Source organism: Onychomys torridus, chromosome 9, assembly GCF_903995425.1.
Source record: "Onychomys torridus chromosome 9, mOncTor1.1, whole genome shotgun sequence".
In the NCBI taxonomy this organism is placed as follows: Eukaryota; Metazoa; Chordata; class Mammalia; order Rodentia; family Cricetidae; genus Onychomys; species Onychomys torridus.
In genome coordinates, this window is record NC_050451.1 from 31,067,283 (window position 1) to 31,085,659 (window position 18,377).

Genomic DNA, 18,377 nt, shown 5'->3' on the forward strand with positions numbered 1-18,377 from the left:
CTCTGAAGCTGGACCCTAAACTTCTTGTTACTGTGGTGATGCCTGAGAGTCCTAGAGCATGGGAAAGGCCAGTAGTTAGGGGGTTGCTGGGGGAACCTAGCTTCCTCCCTTCCCATGCACTCCCGGCATGGTCATTCTCTGTGACTGCAGGATGGACCAGGAGTTCTCAAGGAGGCTCAGCATGTCTGAGGTCAAAGATGACAACACAGCAAAGACGCTGTCGGCAGCTGCACGGCGGTCCTTCTTCCGGAGGAAACATAAACACAAACGCAGTGGGTCCAAAGATGGCAAGGACCTGCTCACCCTGGACACCTTTTCCAATGACTCCATTCCACTCTTTGAAGGCAAGTGCTGGGCTCATTCCAGCAGGCTCCAGGCGTGGGAGTGGGGAGCTTCACCATGGGGATTCCCAGAGATTCCTTGCTTTTTGTGTACTTGTCTGGAAGTGGATTGGATCTTCAGGCAGGCAGCATGGTTCTGAGAGTCTTTCAGCTTCAGTATGTGCCTTTAACCCTCAAGGTCTCCTCTTGGCCACTTTCACCTTGTACCTTCAACCCTGTTTCAGGAAGGAGAATGTCGGGGCTTTTGGGGGGCTGGGGAGGTGACTCAGTGTGCGAACCTGCTTGCTGTGCAAGTTTGAGGCCCTGAGTTCAGATCCACGTAGAAAAAGCCCCATGTGGTGTGTCTGTGACCCTCGTACTGAGAATGAAGAAAGATGGAGGTGGCTCATGGCCAGCCATTCTAGCTGATATGTGAAGTTCCAAGTTCAGTGAGAGGCCCTGGGTCAGTGGACGTCGTTTCTGCTGCACACAGCACATCTGGCTCGTGTTGGTCCCTGTTCTGCCTTTCTTGCTTCCTTCACATGTTCATTGGTAATTTTGACAAGAGCCTTCCCAAGAGAATGCTGAGTCAGGCTTGAGTTGAGGACTGGGACTGTCGGATAGGCTCCTGGAAGATGGCCCTTGTAGAAGGAGGCTGTTGATCCTGAGTGGCAAGAGGTCCTTGTCATCAGAGTGGTTCCTGGGGCTGTGTATGTATTCATTGTCCTGGGCAGATGGTGTGGGGTGACCGGGCAGTAGAATGTGGGACTGATGGTTCCCTATTGGTGAAATTATTAAGGCCACTCCACGTAGTTAAAAGGGAGGTTTATTTTGTGGGGTAACTTACAAATGAAGGGATAGGTTGCAGGGTCTGGCAAAGGTATGGCGCAGTCCAGCGGTGTTCTCTGGAGAACTCTGCTTAGTCTACCTCCTGCGTCCAGCGTCCCAGAACCAAGAGAGCGACCTCCTCCCAATCCTTGGTCTTCTGCTTCCTCCTCCGCCCTGCCTTGTTGGCGTGACCATTACCGAAGCCTCAATGGGGGTTGGAACTTCCAGGCCAATGCTGGGATGACTATCCACTACATCTCCCCCTTTTGTCTAAATAAGAAAGTTCTAACCTAATACAAGACTACATGCAAAGAGATAGTTATCAAATATTGTCCAGGAGTAATGAGGGATAATGACCTAGATAAGTTGGAATTACAATAAATGCAAACAATATCAAGCAAAAAACACATAGTATAATCCAGGGAAGTCTAGGGCATGGGTAGGTGGCATGTTACAAAGATCATTCCAAAAGGTGACCTATCCTAAAGAATCTGAGTCTAATACTTAATACATTCTATCTAAGATATTATATATGTATATATACTAAGTTGTAACTATAACTGCTAATCTCCAACCTCATCAAAGACCTGAGAAGGAATATAATAATACCTGAGAAATGGGAGAAGGACGCAAGCAACTTTTGGGAGTCTTGCAAGAGTAGACAGAGACAGCTAGCAGCCTGGACAGTCACCTAATGTTTCTCAGCATCGTTGGTTGCATCCTTCTCCTGGTTCTCAGTTAATATTATATCCTTCTGAGGTCTTTGATATGGTTGAAGATTAGATAGTTATAATTTCCTCAATTATGATAAAAGATAAGTTAGATATAAAACCTTAGACTCACAAATATAAGATAAATAGGATATCTTCTTTAATATTGTAACTGTAATTCTTGTTTGATAATTGTTTTGTTATATGTAATTTTACTATGTGAAAGTTAAAACCTTCCTTTTAAAAAAAAAAAAAAAGAAAAGGGGAAGTGCTGTGGATATTGCTCTGTATAAATAAAATGCTGTTTGGCCAGTGGCTAGGCAGGAAGTATAGGCGGGACAAGAGAGAGAATTCTGGGAGGTGGAAGGCTGGGGCGGAGAGACACTGCGAGCCGCTGCCATGAGAAGCAACGTGTAAAGACACTGATAAGCCACAAGCCATGTGGCAAAGTATAGACTCACAGAAATGGGTTAATTTAAGATAGAAGAAGTAGATAACAAGAAGCCTGCCACGGTCATACAGTTTGTAAACAATGTAAGATTCTGTGTGTTTACTTGGTTGGGTCTGAGGGTCTATGGGCCTGGCGGGTGAGAGAGATTTGTCCTGACTGTGGGCCATGCAGGAAAACTCTAACTACAGTTCCCCCTTTCCTCTCTCCTTCTTCCCTTCCTTCTCATCTTGAAGATGAAGGAAGATCTTGCCAGGCGTGCTAGTGTATACCCTTAATCTCAGCACTTGGGAGGCAGAGGCAGAGCTCTTTGAGATACCCTGGTCTACATAAAAAATATATATAACCAGGCCAGCCAGGGCTACACAGTGAGACCCTATCTCAAGAAAACAAAGAAAAAATTAAAGCACAGTGAAATGTTCTGTCACCGTCAGGCAGGCTGGATAGACCACAGCCAGTGGGAAGCTCTTGTCCGCTCTCAGTTTAGTGTGAGATTGCATGCATGTAAATGTGTATGTGAAAATGTAGGTCTTTTGGTGACAATGTTGCCTTTTTAACCCCTAAAGCCTGAAATGCTTACTTATCCTACAACTTAACTATTAACAGTTAAGTTGCTGTGGAGTTATGGTGAGGTTTCTCCTGTGTGTCTTGCCCTCCCCCTGCCCGCTTTTGGCCATGCTCTCAGACAGCCCCCTTCCCCCTCCCCAGGTGCTAAGCTTGTGTGTTCAGTGAGGGGCTGGTGGGTGTGTCTGTGTCAGTTCCTTGAGATTTCTGCACTGCTTATTTTTTTTTTAATTTAAATATTTATTTTTAATATGTATGAGTGCTTTACCTGCATGTATGTATGTGCATCATGGGTGTGCCTACAGAGACCAGAAGAGGGTGTCAGATTCCCTGGGACTAGAGTTACAGACAGTTGTGAGCCACCACGAGGGTGCTGGGAACCGAACCCACTCCTCTAGAAGAATAGCCAGTGCTCTTAGTGGTTGAGCCATCTCTCCGGCCTCACCACTAATTTTGAAACTGTTATTAGAAACATATGCCTTCTGGATGATTGTTTTCCTGCAACGACCCTTCTGCCATTGAAGAAACGTCCTGATTTCCAGTGGTGTCTCCTTTGGAAAATCTCTAATACGTGATGTTTTGATTTCTACTCCTTCTCTCTTGCTTAGGCCTCACGCACTTGACCTTTTTCTGGCAATTTAAGTTCATACTTCGAACTTCCTTGTAGTTTTCTTTACTGTCCCTGGAGTAGGGTAGGATTTGAGCAGCTTTTATTTCACACACTGTGGCAGCCAGTGTTTTAACACATTGTGTCAAAGTAGGACCTGAGTATCAATGTGGAGATGATGGATGGCAGATAGAAGTTTTCACGTTCTGATACAGAACGTTTTAAATGTCACTGTAGCAGATGCTGTCTTTTCTTTAGTTTGCCAGATCTGCCTCTTTTATGTTCCCTCAGCTCTCCTTTGTCTCTGTTTTTGGAATACTCAAGTGTTTCTGTGACCCCTTCAGTTTTCAGTTCGTAGTCTTTTGGAGAGTTCAGTGGCCCTCACCAGATGCCCCTGACTGCCTGCTAGCCCTGGCCATCGTCCATTGGATGAACTTCACAGTTTCCCGAGACATCTGAAGCACAGGCCCACTCTGCCTCCTCCACTGACCAGTACCCTAGCTTCCCTAGCCTTCCTGTTCCCACCCAAGTGTGCTCTGGTGGATCTCACACTGTCGCTCTTCACCTCTCTTGCTGCTCTGCACTCCTCCCCTGGTCCTGTTTGTCAGATCTTGTCATCTTTCTGCTCTCCTTCAACAGTTCCTAGGATGTGTGCTCTGTACTTGGTGATGCATTTTCTTTTTCATCTGACAAAGTCCATTTTGCCATTTTTCCAGAATTCCCCTTGTGTATAGAATCTTAGGTTGGTGTTCCCAGTCACACCTTGGTATGGCAGAGAGTTAGTCCCAAGCGTCCTCTAGATACCCAAACCTGTAGATGTTCTATACCTCACGTGAATCACCAGTGTGGTGTTTGTATGGCCTAAGCGCATTCCCCACGTACTTAAATTCTCTCTACATTATTTATGATACCTTTTTGAATATTTTCTATCCCCAATTGAATGAATCCGTGAACTCAAAACTGTGGATCCAGAGGGTTGACTGCATTTTATTTCAGTGCTTTTAAGATATCATTCTCAGCGCTAACAGAGTAAGTCTGGTGACTTGAGTTTGATTCCCTGAACTCACATAACAGTGTAAGGAAAGGCCTAACTCTATAAATGTTTCCTCTTACCTCCACATATAGCATGCATACCCCCCTACATCATGCACATTAAAAAAACAAACAAACAAACAAAAACCCCACTTTTTCAAAAAGCTGGGGAGATTGTTTCATGAGCAAAGCAAATGCTTACGAGGCAAGTGCTGAGGACCAGAGTTCAGATCCCCAGCACTTATATAAATGCCGTAGGAGAGCTATCAAGAAAGACACCCAATGCCAGCTTCTAGCCTCATGCGCGCGCTCACACACACACAGTGCACAGGGGGTAGGTTGTATTTATGGGTGCTGTAACAAATCACTATAAACAGTAGCTTAAAACAATGTGTATTCATTCTGAAAGCCAGTTGTTTAAGGCCAATGCCATCAAATCAACGTCAGGGTGCCAGCGGCCTCCATTGCCCTGCAAAGCTAGGATGAATCTGCTCCTAGCCTTTGTTGGTTATGAGCAGTGGCTACCAACATTCTTTTGCTTGTAGACACATCGCTATTATCTTAAAACCTCTTTCTAGTTCTTCTCCACATCCCCTCTCTGTCATGTATGTCTGCCTCAAAAGTCTCTTTTCTGACAAGAATACCTGTGATGGCATTTAGACTCTCCCGAGCAACCCAGGAGAACTTTTTCACTAAAAAAGATAGGAGTCACAGATTGTTGGGATCAAGAAGTGTCCTGGCTAGTTTTGTATCATTTTGACAAACTAGAATCATCAAAGAGGAAGGAGCCTCAGTTGAGGAAATGTGTCCATGAGATGCGGCTGTAGGGCATTTTCTCAACTAGGGCATTGATCAATGGGGGAGGGCCCAGCCCATTGTGGGTGGGGCCATCCATCTCTCAGCTGGTGATCCTGGGTTCTATAAGAAACTGGGCGAGCATGCCATGAGGAGCAAGCCGGTAAGCAGCACCTTCCATGGCCTCTGTGTCAGCTCCTGTTTCCAGGATCCTGCCCTGTTTGAGTTTCTGTCCCGACTTTCTTTAGTGATGAACAGAGCTGTGGAAGAGTAAGCTGAATAAACCCTTTCCCTCCCAACTTACCTTTTGGTCACAGTGTTTCATTGCAACAATAGAACCTGTCTTAGGGTTTCTGTTGCTGTGAAGAGACACTGTGACCATGGCATAAAGAAACATTTAATTGGGGCGGCTTACTTATATTTTCAGAGGTTTAATCCATTATCATCATGGTGGGGAGCAAGGCAGACATGGTGCTGGAGCTGAGAGTGCTACATCTTGACTGGCAGGCCACAGGAAGTGGTCTGTCTCACTGGGTGTGGCTTGAGCATAGGAGAGCTCAAAGCCCACCCCCATAGTGACACACTAACTCGGGTTGGGCTACAGCTTCTGTGCTGTGTAGAGTTCACCCTGACCATTAGAGCTGGCCCCTAGGTCCCAGCTCCCTGAAGAGGTCTCCCTGGGGCAGTCTTTCTCTGTTCTACACGAGAGTCAATGGAACCCTTTGCTCTGTGGTTTTGTGTTTCTCTTACACATTTAGCTTCTTTTTCCTTAGAGCTTTGGAATTTGGCAAGGGTTTCACGGGAAGCCTCTGATTCAGACTTAGTTCTTTTTGTTTTCTTTGTATTTATTTGCTTGTGAGTAGGGAGATAATTATATGTATATGAATTATATACACATGTGTGTTTATGGTTAAGCATGCAAAGAGGCCAGAGAAAGACTGTTTGCTTTATTCCTTTGAGATGGGGTCTCTCATTGAGCCAGGAGCTAGGCTGGCAGCCAGCAATCCCTCATATCTCTGCCCCCAAATTGCCGGGGATATAGCTGGGTGGCCCGACCTTTTGCATGGGTGCTGGGGATTTGAACTCAGATCCTCATGTTTGCACAGCCAGCACTCTTACCCACTGAGCCATCTCTTTAGTTCTTGCCTCCTCCCTTCCCACTGCAGTTTTTGGCTCTTTAGATTGTGGTTGCTGTGACTGCCCTAAACTCCATTTTTGTCTCATTTGCTATTGGATATTTCCTGCACACTCTGCCTGAGACCCCAGTGTCTTGGTAGCAGCTCTCTGCCCAGGTTTACATTTTAGCTGTGCATGGAATATTGCAGAGTCCTCAGAGGAGGAGCATGAATTCCTGTGATGCATTCCAGAAACAATCTGAAGGGGAGATGGAGCTGCAAGCCATTCATAGTGTCGCGTCATTTTTGTTGAATGTAACACCCCCCCACACACACACACACACATACACATTATTCGATGGGTTTTTCCTTAGCCTATAAAAATCAGCTTTTAGTAATAAAAGTCATGTGGAAAAGATACACTTCCAACTCAGAGTAATGGCTGCATCTGGGGAGGCTAGTGTGGAAGGGTCAAAGATTGGCTACAGCTGTGTCTCTGATTGTTCAAAAGAGAAAGTGCATGGGCATTCATTCTAAGGTCATGAATGTAGACCAGACCTACTGGTCCCCAGGTTAGGAAGTACTGGATGGAAACTTGTATAATCCATCTTCAAATGTAAGCACACAGGGGTATGATGATGCTGAGAGGCAAGACTATACTCATTTCTTTGTTCTGCCCATGCGCTTGGTCTCTGCAGAGCATGGGTGTTTGTGCCTCCAGGTAGCTGTGCCACGGTCTTCTCTCTGTAGCACCTTGACAGAAGTGACAGACCCCACAGAGCCCTCCCCTTCCTGCCACAGTCACCTTGTGCCCTCTTCCAGCCTGTTCTTCTGTGCTCTCATCTTAGACCTGTCCCTCATCCAGTTTGAGCTAGCTCACCCCAGCACTCCCCTAACTCTTCCATTCCCATGCCTGGACTCCTGATGTGGCATTTGTCTGGGTGTCCAGTCTTGCTACCTTGTAACCCCACTTAGCATGAGCTTCCAAAGTGCAGAGATGCTTTGTATCTTTTTGTGTTTCTGAGAAGCCAGCATACATCCATCAGGGAGTCCCTAGGAAGTCAGTTGCCTGCTACCTTCCTGACAATCTCTTACTTGGTGGGGGAGTTCACCTGGCGTGTTAGCAAGGAAAGTGGCTTGATCACTAGAACTAAACCACAGCTGCTCTGGTTTAGTTCTCATAGGAAGCTCATCTGTGTGTCACACACGGTCTGAGCTGGTGGGCAGCCCAGGGAAGTGGCCCTGTGTTGAAAACCCAGGTCCCTTCTGTCTTCTACCTCAGACAGTTCCTAAGGGTTGTCACCATGTGTACAGGCAGAGCTGGCTCACAGCACCATCTTTTCTGGTTCATGGGCAGGAGCCAAAAATGTAATTGCATCACCCCTATCCTTCATGTCCAGGTATGGGTCATATAACCATATTTGTGGAGGAGGCTGTGGCTTCCAAACCTTGGAGCCGCATCTCTAGTGAGCAGAGATGTGAGGTGTGGGTGCAGTGGATGTGGGATAACTGAGGAAGACGTGGAGTAGAATGAAGAGTAAGATGATTGGACATCCATTGTCCCCAGTATCCTCAGTGGCAAAGGGACTTTTGCAGTCTCCCAACTCATTAGTGATCGTGCCCTGGTGTGCCTGCGATGTGGTCCTTGATAAAGCTAGGCACCTGATATAAACCAAGTCACCTTCATTGGGTTGGTTTTATGAGACATAGAAGACGAAAGACTTCCTACATCCCACCTGGCCTGAGGTCTCTCACTGCAGTCCCACAGCCGCTTACAAAATAATCACTCAGGGACTTAATATTAATTATGAACTGGATGGCCTATGGCTCAAGCTTTTTGCTAGCTAGCTCTTATAACTTAACCCATTTCTATTCATCTATCAGTTGCCACGCGGCTGTGGCATTACCAGTCTGCTGGTATCTTGCTGCTCCTTGGGCGGCGGCTGGCATCTCTCTCACTCCGCCCTTCTCTCTGTATCTCTACTTGGATTTCCCACCGCCTGGCTGTAAGCTTTCTTGCTATAGGCCAGAACAACTTTATTTACTAAGCAATGGGAACAGCATATATTCACAGTGTACAAAAAGACATCCCATAGCAGGCCTGTCCAGGTAAGTGAGGTCAAGGTGGGCCTATCTAGATGAGCAAGGTTGGGGCCATGACTGCCCAGCTCTGCTTTTGTCCTCCATCCAGGCTGGGCCCATGACCCTGCCCCCTCTTGTCTCTTAGACTCGGTGAGCCTGGCCTATCAGCGGGTCCAGAAGGTGGACTGTACCTCTCTGCGGCCTGTCCTCATCCTGGGGCCTTTTCTGGATGTAGTGAAAGAGATGCTGGTAAATGAAGCACCTGGCAAGTTCTGCAGATGCCCGCTTGGTAAGGGGTGGTGCCCCTGTGCCTACTAGGTTGTGTCTGTCCTTGTTCACCTACCTTTCTGGCCATGCAGAGTGATTGGGATACAGAGTCTACGGGTCCTACTGATGCAGAGAGACTCACCTGTTACCCTCCGTTCTCTCCAGGAGAGCATATAGTAGCATGGGTCTCCATGCTGCTGATCAGTGTTGCTCTCTGCATTGGGCCCCTTCTGTGTACCCAGCACCTTGACTTTTGCATCTTACCATACAGAGGTAATGAAGGCCTCCCAGCAAGCCATTGAGCGGGGTGTCAAAGACTGCCTGTTTGTGGACTACAAGCGGAGGAGTGGCCATTTCGATGTTACCACTGTGGCTTCGATAAAGGAGATCACAGAAAAGGTACCTAAGGCTTTGGCCCAAGGGCTAGGCTCCACTTGTGTCTCCACTTGTGCCCTGGCTCTTACACCTCAGCTAGCTCACCATGCCCTAGGTGTCTGAGGCCTCCTGCCCTTGGTCTCATCCTCCTGGATGCTACGAGTCTCTGTCTTTGCCATGGATCTGCACACAGATCCATGGGAAGGAGCTAGGAGTCACCAGCACTTTGGGTATCCCAAAGCCCCTGCTCTCAAGGGCACTGAAGAGAGCTTTGAACTCTGGAGAGACCTTCTCCTAGACCATTCTGGGATGAGTCCCTGAACTCGTGGCTACAGAGAGCCACCCACCAGGTCTCTGACCCCATAAAGGCGAAGAGTGTTTCTTGATGCTTTTGACATCCTGGACTCCATTTGCCAAGGAGTGGGTTAGATGTACGATGTGCTAGGGAAGTAGCCAGTCCTAGCCTCTGGCCTCTGGGTTTCTCTAGCCATTTCTCTGGGCTGCAGTTCCCTCTTCTACCAGACAGTGTGGGCTGCTCATGGTTGAAATGCTCATTAATTTTTGGATGGGGAAAAGCTTCAGTTAGGAAACACATCAAGAGAGCTCCACACAGGGTGCCTGTGGTCTTTCTTAGGCTGACACCCTTCTTGGACCCTGAGGGGCTCATGGGGTGTGTTTCTGTCATAGCCATGCGCTTTTATTGCCCACCCCCCCCACAAATCCCAGAGTCCCCAGTCTTGTTCAGTGTAGCAGATTTGTGAGGCCAGGGTAGGGTGGGGTCCCAAGAAAGTCCCTGTCTCAGGGTTTCTATTGCTGTGATGAAACGCTATGACCTAAAAGCAAGTTGGGTAGGAAAGGGCTTTTTTGGCTTACACTTCTACACTGCTGTTCATTACCAAAGGAAGTCAGGACAGGAACTCAAACAGGGCAGGATCCCAGAGGCAGGAGCTGATGCAGAGGCCATGGAGGGGTGCTGCTTACTGGCTTGCTTCCCATGGCTTGCTCAGCCTACCTTCTACTAGAACCCAGGACCACCAGCCCAGGGATGACACCACCCACTATGGGCTGGGCCCTCCCCCAATAATCACTAATTGACAAAATGCCTTACAGCTGGATCTCATGGAGGCTCAACTGAGATAGAAACACACCCCATGAGCCCCTCAGGGTCCAGGAAGGGCGTCAGCCTAAGGAAGACCAACTGAGGCTCCTTCCTCTAATGACTCTACCTTGTGTCAAGCTGATACACAAAACCAGCCAGTATAGTCCCCGTGTTGAGGTGTGGCTTGCTTGCCAGTTCCCACTCCCACTGGAGCAGCCATCAGTGGGCGGAGGAAGGGGGATATCCCACCGATGAAGTCTCCCTTCCTGTCTTAAGTGATCTTCTAGAAATCTTCGTCTGCTGCCTGGTGTTTTTGAGTGTGGAGGAAGGAAGAGTTGTGTGAGGCAAGGGTGGGTCCTCTGGGAGGCAGAAGATATGTTCTCCTGTGTGCCCTACAAACTTACTGTGCACTGTTATCCCTCAGAACCGGCACTGTCTTCTGGACATCGCCCCGCATGCCATTGAGAGGCTGCATCACATGCACATCTACCCCATTGTCATCTTCATCCGATACAAGAGCGCCAAGCACATCAAGTGGGTGTCTGGCCCCATGGAGTTTCCCCTGGGCTTGGGTCCATAACACTCCCCTCTGACCCTGGACTTGTATGCAGAGGCAACATTAGCTGAGCTCAGTACCTCCTTCCAGAGGCAGGAGGCACAAGCACACTTCCAGAGCTCCCTCTCTGTCCCATCCCCTTTCTTCTCAGCATGTTGTGCAGAAGGCCACGGAAACTGAGTAGTCTGAGCCCAGTCCAGCTCAGCTACACTCACAGAGGCCCCTTCTCCTCTTGGCTTTTCTATGCTGTTGAGCTCCTGGTGCCTGAGTTTGGAGATGGCTAATGTGTCTGCTGTCTTTGTCCGTGTACCGGGGTACTGAGGGGCCCAGATTCCCTGTCAGCCCACAGTTCCCCATATAGCCTAGAGGCTATTGATTTATGGGAATGCACCCTCCATCCCCTGTCCTAGCCCAACCCTGTCTTCCTGGAGACCCTGCCACCCTGGACCAAAGAAGGAAGAGGGGACCCAGGGGTAGGTTTAAGACTCAGCCTAGTTCCCTGGCTGCCCCTACAGGGAGCAGAGAGACCCTGTCTACCTGAGGGACAAGGTGACGCAGAGGCATTCCAAAGAGCAATTTGAGACGGCGCAGAGGATCGATCAAGAGTACAGCAGGTACTTCACAGGTAAGTGGGCAGAGAATTTCCTCAGGTCCTAGGAATGATAGCAGTCCAACTCTCCTGGCCAGTGTCAGGGCTGTGCCAGGAGGAAGGGTTATACACACCAGCCTTTGGGCATGGTCTAGCCTCATCCACAACACGCAGTAGGAGCTGTCTCAGCACAAACACCCAGCAGCATAACCACGGTGACCTCCAGAAAGGTTGGGAACCCCACGAAGCCAGGTGGGCCAGCAGTGCAGACATTTATCTATCCTGAGTGCTGCCCAGGGCCAGTCTTGCTGGGGAGTGAGGGGGTGAGGTGGGGCTGGAAAGACAAGGCCAGTCTCGGCATCTCTGGTTGTCGAATGAGCCACCTGTGGATGCAGGCTTCCAGCTTCCCTGCCTCTGTTGGGTAAAGTCAGCCATTTGTAGGAGCTAGTGGAGGCATTTTAGCACATGACAGAAAGGGTTCAGACCTAGTAGAGCACTTCCAGAGGGCCTAGCCTGGCCCCATTTTCACTTCCAGTTTATCACAAACCAGTAGACAAATAGAACAAAAAAAAAAAAAAGAAAATGTTTAAAAAAATGCACAAACTTAAATGTATATTGATTATTTTTATTTTTTTATTTTTTATTTTTGTAAATTAGGTTAAACAGAAATAAGATTCCATAAGCTTCATTACTTTCTGAATGTACCCGGCCTTCTGGTGGTGTGCTCTGCCCACTGTGCCTTGGAGTAGCACTAGCTTGCCAACCTGGGCACTAGTCCTTCCCCAACTCCTGCATGTCCCCTACAGAGCCCTGCTGCCAGTAAGGGCATCCTAACATAGCCCCCAGGCTGCTTCTCCATATGCTGCCCAGTCGTCATTCCCCTGCCCAGTAGAGGGCAGGCCAGTCCCATGCGTGTGCTGCATGCCCACCCCTCCCCAACCTCCACCCCAATCCCAGTCATTGTGGTAGGCAGTTTGAACAGTCAGCTTCCCCAGGGGGAGGTTTTCTCCTTTACTCAGTTTCCTTGCTGAAGGAGGAGGGTCATGAGGGGGAGAGTCAAGGAGCCCCCAGACAAGCAGACAGAGTGTTCATTTCCCTTGATAGGTGGGAATGTCTTAGAGCTGACCTAACCTGCTGTGTCTGGTGGGCTTTTCTGCAGGGGTCGTCCAAGGTGGAGCCCTCTCTGGCATTTGCACTCAAATCCTGGCAATGGTCAATGAAGAACAAAGTAAAGTCCTGTGGGTCCCCGCTTGCCCACCCTAACAGAAAGCTCTGCCAGATGCACCTCCATGACCAGATGGTGGGGAGAGCTGGCTGGCCCTCGCCCAGCCACTAGAGGTCTGTCTGTCTGTGGACAAGGTGGGAAGGACCCGGAACCAGGACTCTAGGAACACCTCCTTTGTAGATGGAGAGCCACCAAGATTTGGCCCAGCTGGTGGATGGCACTACTCACACATCCACTTTGAAACAAAAAACCAGAAACACAAAAGACTTGATCCTCCCGTAGCCAGCTGAGCAGAGGTGCTGTGCCCAGGACCTACCTTGCTGATCACAAGTTTACAAGCCTTTTCTAAGTATTTGGTGGTCTATGTTTACTTGAATGGCTCCATGTTGTCGGTGCCCAGCCCCTGATCCCAACCCCTCTGTCACTCACTCCCTGTTGGTTTGATGTTCCTGTCTTGGGCAGGACATTTCTGGAACCTCGTTCAGGGGGAGCTGCTTTGCTACAGGAGGTTCCTGTCAGTGGGACCAGAGCTTTGACAGACTTCCTGCTCCTCAGTGGCCCCTCTCCTGGAAGACATCACAACTGCAGGTGCTCAGACCATTGTTGGTACCAGAACCAGTGCCTTGGTGAGCCAACTGGCCATGGCAGCACTTTCCTCCTCCACCTGGAAGGCAGCTTTGGCATTCTTGCAGATTCACCTCTTGGCCTTTCTCCTGCCTTCCTGGCCTCTTGTCTCTTCTCCGGCTGCATTTGTATTCAAGCATCATGTCTAGTCCATTAAGGTTCCTCAGTTGGGTCCTCAGCAGGGGGCACGGGCATGCCATTGGTTCCTGTAGGCTCTGAGATGCCTGGCAGCCTTTGTTGGCGCAAGGATGCAGGGTAACCCTTACACTGGCACAGGTGTACCAGCCCTTTCTGGCGTGAAACTCTTCATGTCACAGACTTTGAAATAAGGGCTTGTAGTGAGTATAATGGTTAGACTCATCTATTGAAAGTGTAAGAAGAAAACCTGAGTGTTTTTCCATCTTGGTTGCAACATTCTCAGCCTGACTCCATGAGGACATCTCTGTTCTTTGTTGGGTTTCTTTTCTTTTTCTTTCTTTCTTTCTTTTAAACCCATTTTTCTTTCCCCCCTCGCTCCCCCCTTCTGATGCCCTATCTATCTGCTGAAGAGCTGATGCGGTCCCTTCTTCAACTGTGTGTCCTATTAATAGGTACTGTACTGGGTTCTGTGTGTCATTGGGGTAGGACCTATATTTTAATACTGTTCCGAACATTTCATTTTACTAGCAAGAAATCTTTGATTTCACTTTATTCTTTGTAATTCTAGATTAGATTGTAGTTTAGCCATTATTGACGATTTTTTTTAAAAGGGATATATTTTCTTGCACAGCTGTTTAAAGAGAGTCTCAGCCCTCAAGGCTGTTCTGTGCCTTCCGGGCACACCTTTTCCAGCTCAGACAACTGAGAGACGCTGCCTCTCAAGGTCTTACTCTACAGTTGCGGGCCAAGGACTATTTCCCTGGTCATACATATGCCTGCTTCCTCTGTCAGCGGACAGGCAGGTATGGATCTGACAGGTGGGTCATGCTGTACTAAAATGTTACTTTGTATCAAAAACAAACCAGACTTCAGTACGACAAATAAAGGTCAGTTTGTGTAACCTGTGTGCAGAGACTATGTGTGCAGATACTTACTCTGTTCAACCTGCATAACCCGGTAGCCTCTTCCCCTCTCCCCTGCCTTCCTTTGCCTGTGCTGCTCCTGTGAACGGGACCTGTGTAGCTCCCCTCCACTGGGACCCCTGTGGTCCTGGAGCCTGCTGTCCTCTGGCTGATGAATGAGGTTCATTGGCAATCAGTAGTCTCTTACCTGATGCAGCCAGCCACCTCTGCCTGACTCCTGTCAGGCCTCACTGTCTGTCATCCGCCAAGTGATGCATCGGACATATAGTTGGGCAGCCCTCAGGTCCTTGCATTCAGGCTTCCAGGTGCAAATCTGTGCTGTGAGAAGCAGAGAGGACTGAACTAAACATTTGGGGGCACATTTTGTGTACTACATGAAGCCTCAGGCTGGAAGTGCCCTTTGTGGCTAGGGACCCTGTTTTAAAAACCTCAGAGAATCACATTGTAGCCTCTAGAACTCCAGGGCCCCAGAAGCAGCCTGTGGAGGAGGCAAGTCTGAGTCTCAGGTGCCGGAAGGATTGGGAAAGTAGAGGAAGAGACATGGCCTGTGGTTCCAAGGAAGCAGGGCTCAGGCCAAGGGTAGAGCCTGCCTCTGCTACTCCTTATTATTTGGATGTGCGTGTATGTGTATGTGCATGGATCTGTGCACACGCTTGCCTGTGGGTGTGTCTGTGAAGGTCAGAGGCCAGTGTCAGGATTCCTCCACTGTCATGCTCCACCTTATTTTTTGAGATAAGGTCTCATTGAAGCCAGAGCTCACTGATTTTCTAGACTATCTGGACATTAAGTCCCATGGATTCTTCTATCTCTACCTTCACAGTTCTGGAGTTATAGATTTACATACATTGCCACCTCTGGCTCTTTTTTATTTTTATTTTTATTTTTAACATGGGTACTAGGATCTGGTCAGGTTCTTACGCTTGCACAGCAAAGCACTTGAGCCGTCTCCCCAGCTCTTGCCTGCCCCTTCTGTTTGTGTGATGATCAGACCAATAGAGGCAGTCTTGTTGTTGATGCCTCCACTCGTTCCTTCCTGTTAGAACAAGTTCCACTGTGTCCTTATCGGCACCCCACCAAGCTGTGTGGAAAGTTTGACACTTGAAGGAGGGTGGGCCAGGCTTGCCCAGGCTTGCCCAGGCTTGTTTCCAGACCCCGTGAAACCTTTTCTCTTCCGTTTAATCATGATGGAATCTACTTTTTTAAGGCTTTTCTATCTTTCCAAGATCTAAAGGTAACTTGGGTTTTCTTTCTCCTTTTGAAGCAAAAGGCTAGTTGTGTCATTTGAGACCACAGACTGCTTCTAAAAGCATGGAGGACTGTCAGGGCAGCCCTGTGGCCACACTGCAAGCTGCCATGAGAAGGGGCCAGTGTGAGGGGGCTGTCAAGGTTTGCCTTGCTACACTGTACTGGATGTGGCAAGCACAAGGGTCTGTGCCCAATGTGGCATTGCATAGGGTGGCTCAGATCATCCTGGAAAGGCCAAGGTCACATGATGGTACCCTTAGCCTTGTGTTTGTGCCTAAAGAGAGTGAAACATGGATGGTGTCTCTATCAGTTACATTTCTTCTCATGAACAAAGACTTGCAGAAAGCAGTCTGAGGAAAGCTTACTCTGGCTTATAGTGGGGGATCGATCTTGCTGAGGAAGGCATGGCAGCAAGAGCAGGCTGCTGGCCAGATGCATTGCCGCAGTCTGGAAGCAGAGGGGAAGCAGGGCCAAGGTATAACACACCAAAGCCTACTCCCGGTGAGTGACTTACTTCCCTTAGCAAGGATCCGCTTCTCAAGGGTTCCACAGCCTCCCCAAACAGCACTACTGTGTGGAGTCCAAGTGTTCAAACGTATGTATGAACTTTGGGGGGATATTTCACATTCAAACCACATCCACCTCTAAGGCCACTTCCTGTGCCATTGTTTAGGATTCTGTGATGCAAGTGAGGGCATGGTTCTGGAAAGGTTAGTGCTTAGGATTAGTGAAGGCTTGCAGGAAGTGCCACTTTAAAGGTAGAGGACACCCCAGGCCTGGGAGCTGGAACCCAGTAGGTCTGGAGTCTGGTCCTTTCTCCTTGGCTAAAAGCAAGTCTTGAAATTGATTGCAAAGCAGGAGGCTTATGGGAGGGAGGTTCATTCTGGGAGCTTGAGTGGCCACCCCCTTTGATATTGACAACTAGAGGTCCATCCAAGTCACATATGCCAAAGATACCAGAAACAAGCAAATGTACTGCATGAGGGTGCATGGGACAGCACTGGACGGATGGTCCTCTCAGCAAAGGTGGGGCTCCAGAGGCAGGAAGCCTGGGAATGAGAGGCCCTCCTTCACTGCATCCTGCCATTGACTGTTGGGTATCTTCCTCAACTTTCATAGTCCTTTAATCTACCTATATCCCATTATCCATACATACATACATACATACATACATACATACATACATACATACATACATACAACCATCTATCTATCTAGGATATGGTCTTCCACTTTCATAGTCCTTCTAAATATTATCTACTATCTGTCAATCCATCAATTTATCCATGTCTACACACATAAATTTAAATCTAGATTCCACATGAGAGAAAATAATGTTTCCAATTTTGGCTTGTTTCTCTAGTTCCATCCACTTCCTCGCAAATGTCATAGTTTCATCTGGGCTATTATAATCATGCAGCAAGTATCTCCATGATACACTGACTCTTTTGGATATATGCCCAGGAGTAGAATAGCTGGATCATATGATAGTTCTGCTCCCTGTCGTGTAGAACCTCCATACCAATTTCCATAGTGGCTGCACCAGATTGGGCTCCCACCAAGAGCATATGAATATTCCTCTTTCCCAGCATCCTCAGCACCATTTGCTGTTTTCTTGGTAACCATTCTGACTCGGGTGAGATGGATTGTCAAAACAGCTTTTATTTGCATTTTTTCGAAGGCTAAACATGTTGAACACCATTTTCAATCACTTATTGGGCATTTATATTTCTTTTGAGAATAGTCTATTTAGTTTGTTAGCTCATTTATCAGACGATTTTCTTTTTTAAATATGATGTCAGATGTAGAGCTGGCAAAGACTTCTTCCCATTCCACAATCTCTCTCTCTCCACTTGAGTAACTGTTTCCTTCCTAAGCAGAGCTTTTTCATTCCAGGCAGTCCTACTGGTCAGTTCTTGTGATTATTTTGCCCAAAAAACTTCAAGTGTTTTGCCTGTGTTCCCCCAGCAATCCCAGATTTTTTTTCAAGTTTTTTTTGTTTGTTTGTTTGTTTTTCGAGACAGGGTTTCTCAGTAGCTTTGGAGCCTGTCCTAGACTAGCTCTGTAGCCCAGGCTGGCCTCGAACTCACAGAGATCCGTCTGCCTCTGCCTCCCGAGTGCTGGGATTACAGGCGTGCGCCACCACCTCCTGGCTTTTTTTCAAGTTTTACATCAAGGTCTTGGATCCGTTTTGAAATTATTTTTGTGCAGGGTAAGGGATAAGGGTTTAATTTCATTCTTTCACATATAATGTCCAATTTTTCTTTAGCACATTTTTCAAAGAGGCTTTCCCCCCAATATGTGCGTATATATTTTAAAATAAAAACCATGAAAATAGAAAAAGATCACACGCCAAGATTAACCAGACCTAAAGTCTGTCCATCTCAATGAACTTTTGAGTTAGAATGGCTATTCCGAGCTGCTCGTTGAATTTACTTTTACTGTCGAATACACTTTATGCACTTATCTACCACCCAAACTGGAAAGCTGATGACAGAGTTAGAACTAGAAACCCACTTAGCTTTACATGGCAGCTCATGTCCACTATCTGCATTTGGTCTTCCTTGTTCTCATTTCTATGTGTTGTACTCTACATTTATTTACATATATGTACATATGTTGGTTAGGTTCTACATAGGAGAATATGTGTTTCCCCCTGAGAATGAGTGACCTTGCTTAATATTATGTGTTCTAACTCCATCCATTTCCCTGAAAATTTTGTGATTACATTTCTCTTTAAATCTCAGATTTTCATCTGTTAATAGACAGATTCCATCTGTTACTAGATTGATTCCAATTATTTATTATAGTGAATAAATCAACAATGAACAAGGG

At 47.6% G+C, this 18,377-nt stretch overlaps 1 protein-coding gene across 3 annotated transcripts in view; it reads left to right on the forward strand.

The window, feature by feature from the left end:
- The window catches only part of Dlg5 (discs large MAGUK scaffold protein 5), a 113,517-nt gene extending 99,242 nt beyond the window's left edge, over nucleotides 1-14,275 (forward strand). For all 3 annotated transcript variants that reach the window (XM_036198779.1, XM_036198781.1, XM_036198780.1), the window contains 6 exons: nucleotides 151-344; nucleotides 8,647-8,790; nucleotides 9,040-9,167; nucleotides 10,667-10,776; nucleotides 11,314-11,423; nucleotides 12,547-14,275. In XM_036198779.1, coding sequence (XP_036054672.1) covers nucleotides 151-344; nucleotides 8,647-8,790; nucleotides 9,040-9,167; nucleotides 10,667-10,776; nucleotides 11,314-11,423; nucleotides 12,547-12,650 — 790 coding nt within the window. In that variant the 3' untranslated portion in view covers nucleotides 12,651-14,275. The remainder of the gene's footprint in view (nucleotides 1-150; nucleotides 345-8,646; nucleotides 8,791-9,039; nucleotides 9,168-10,666; nucleotides 10,777-11,313; nucleotides 11,424-12,546) is intronic.
- The last annotated feature ends 4,102 nt before the right edge of the window (nucleotides 14,276-18,377 follow it).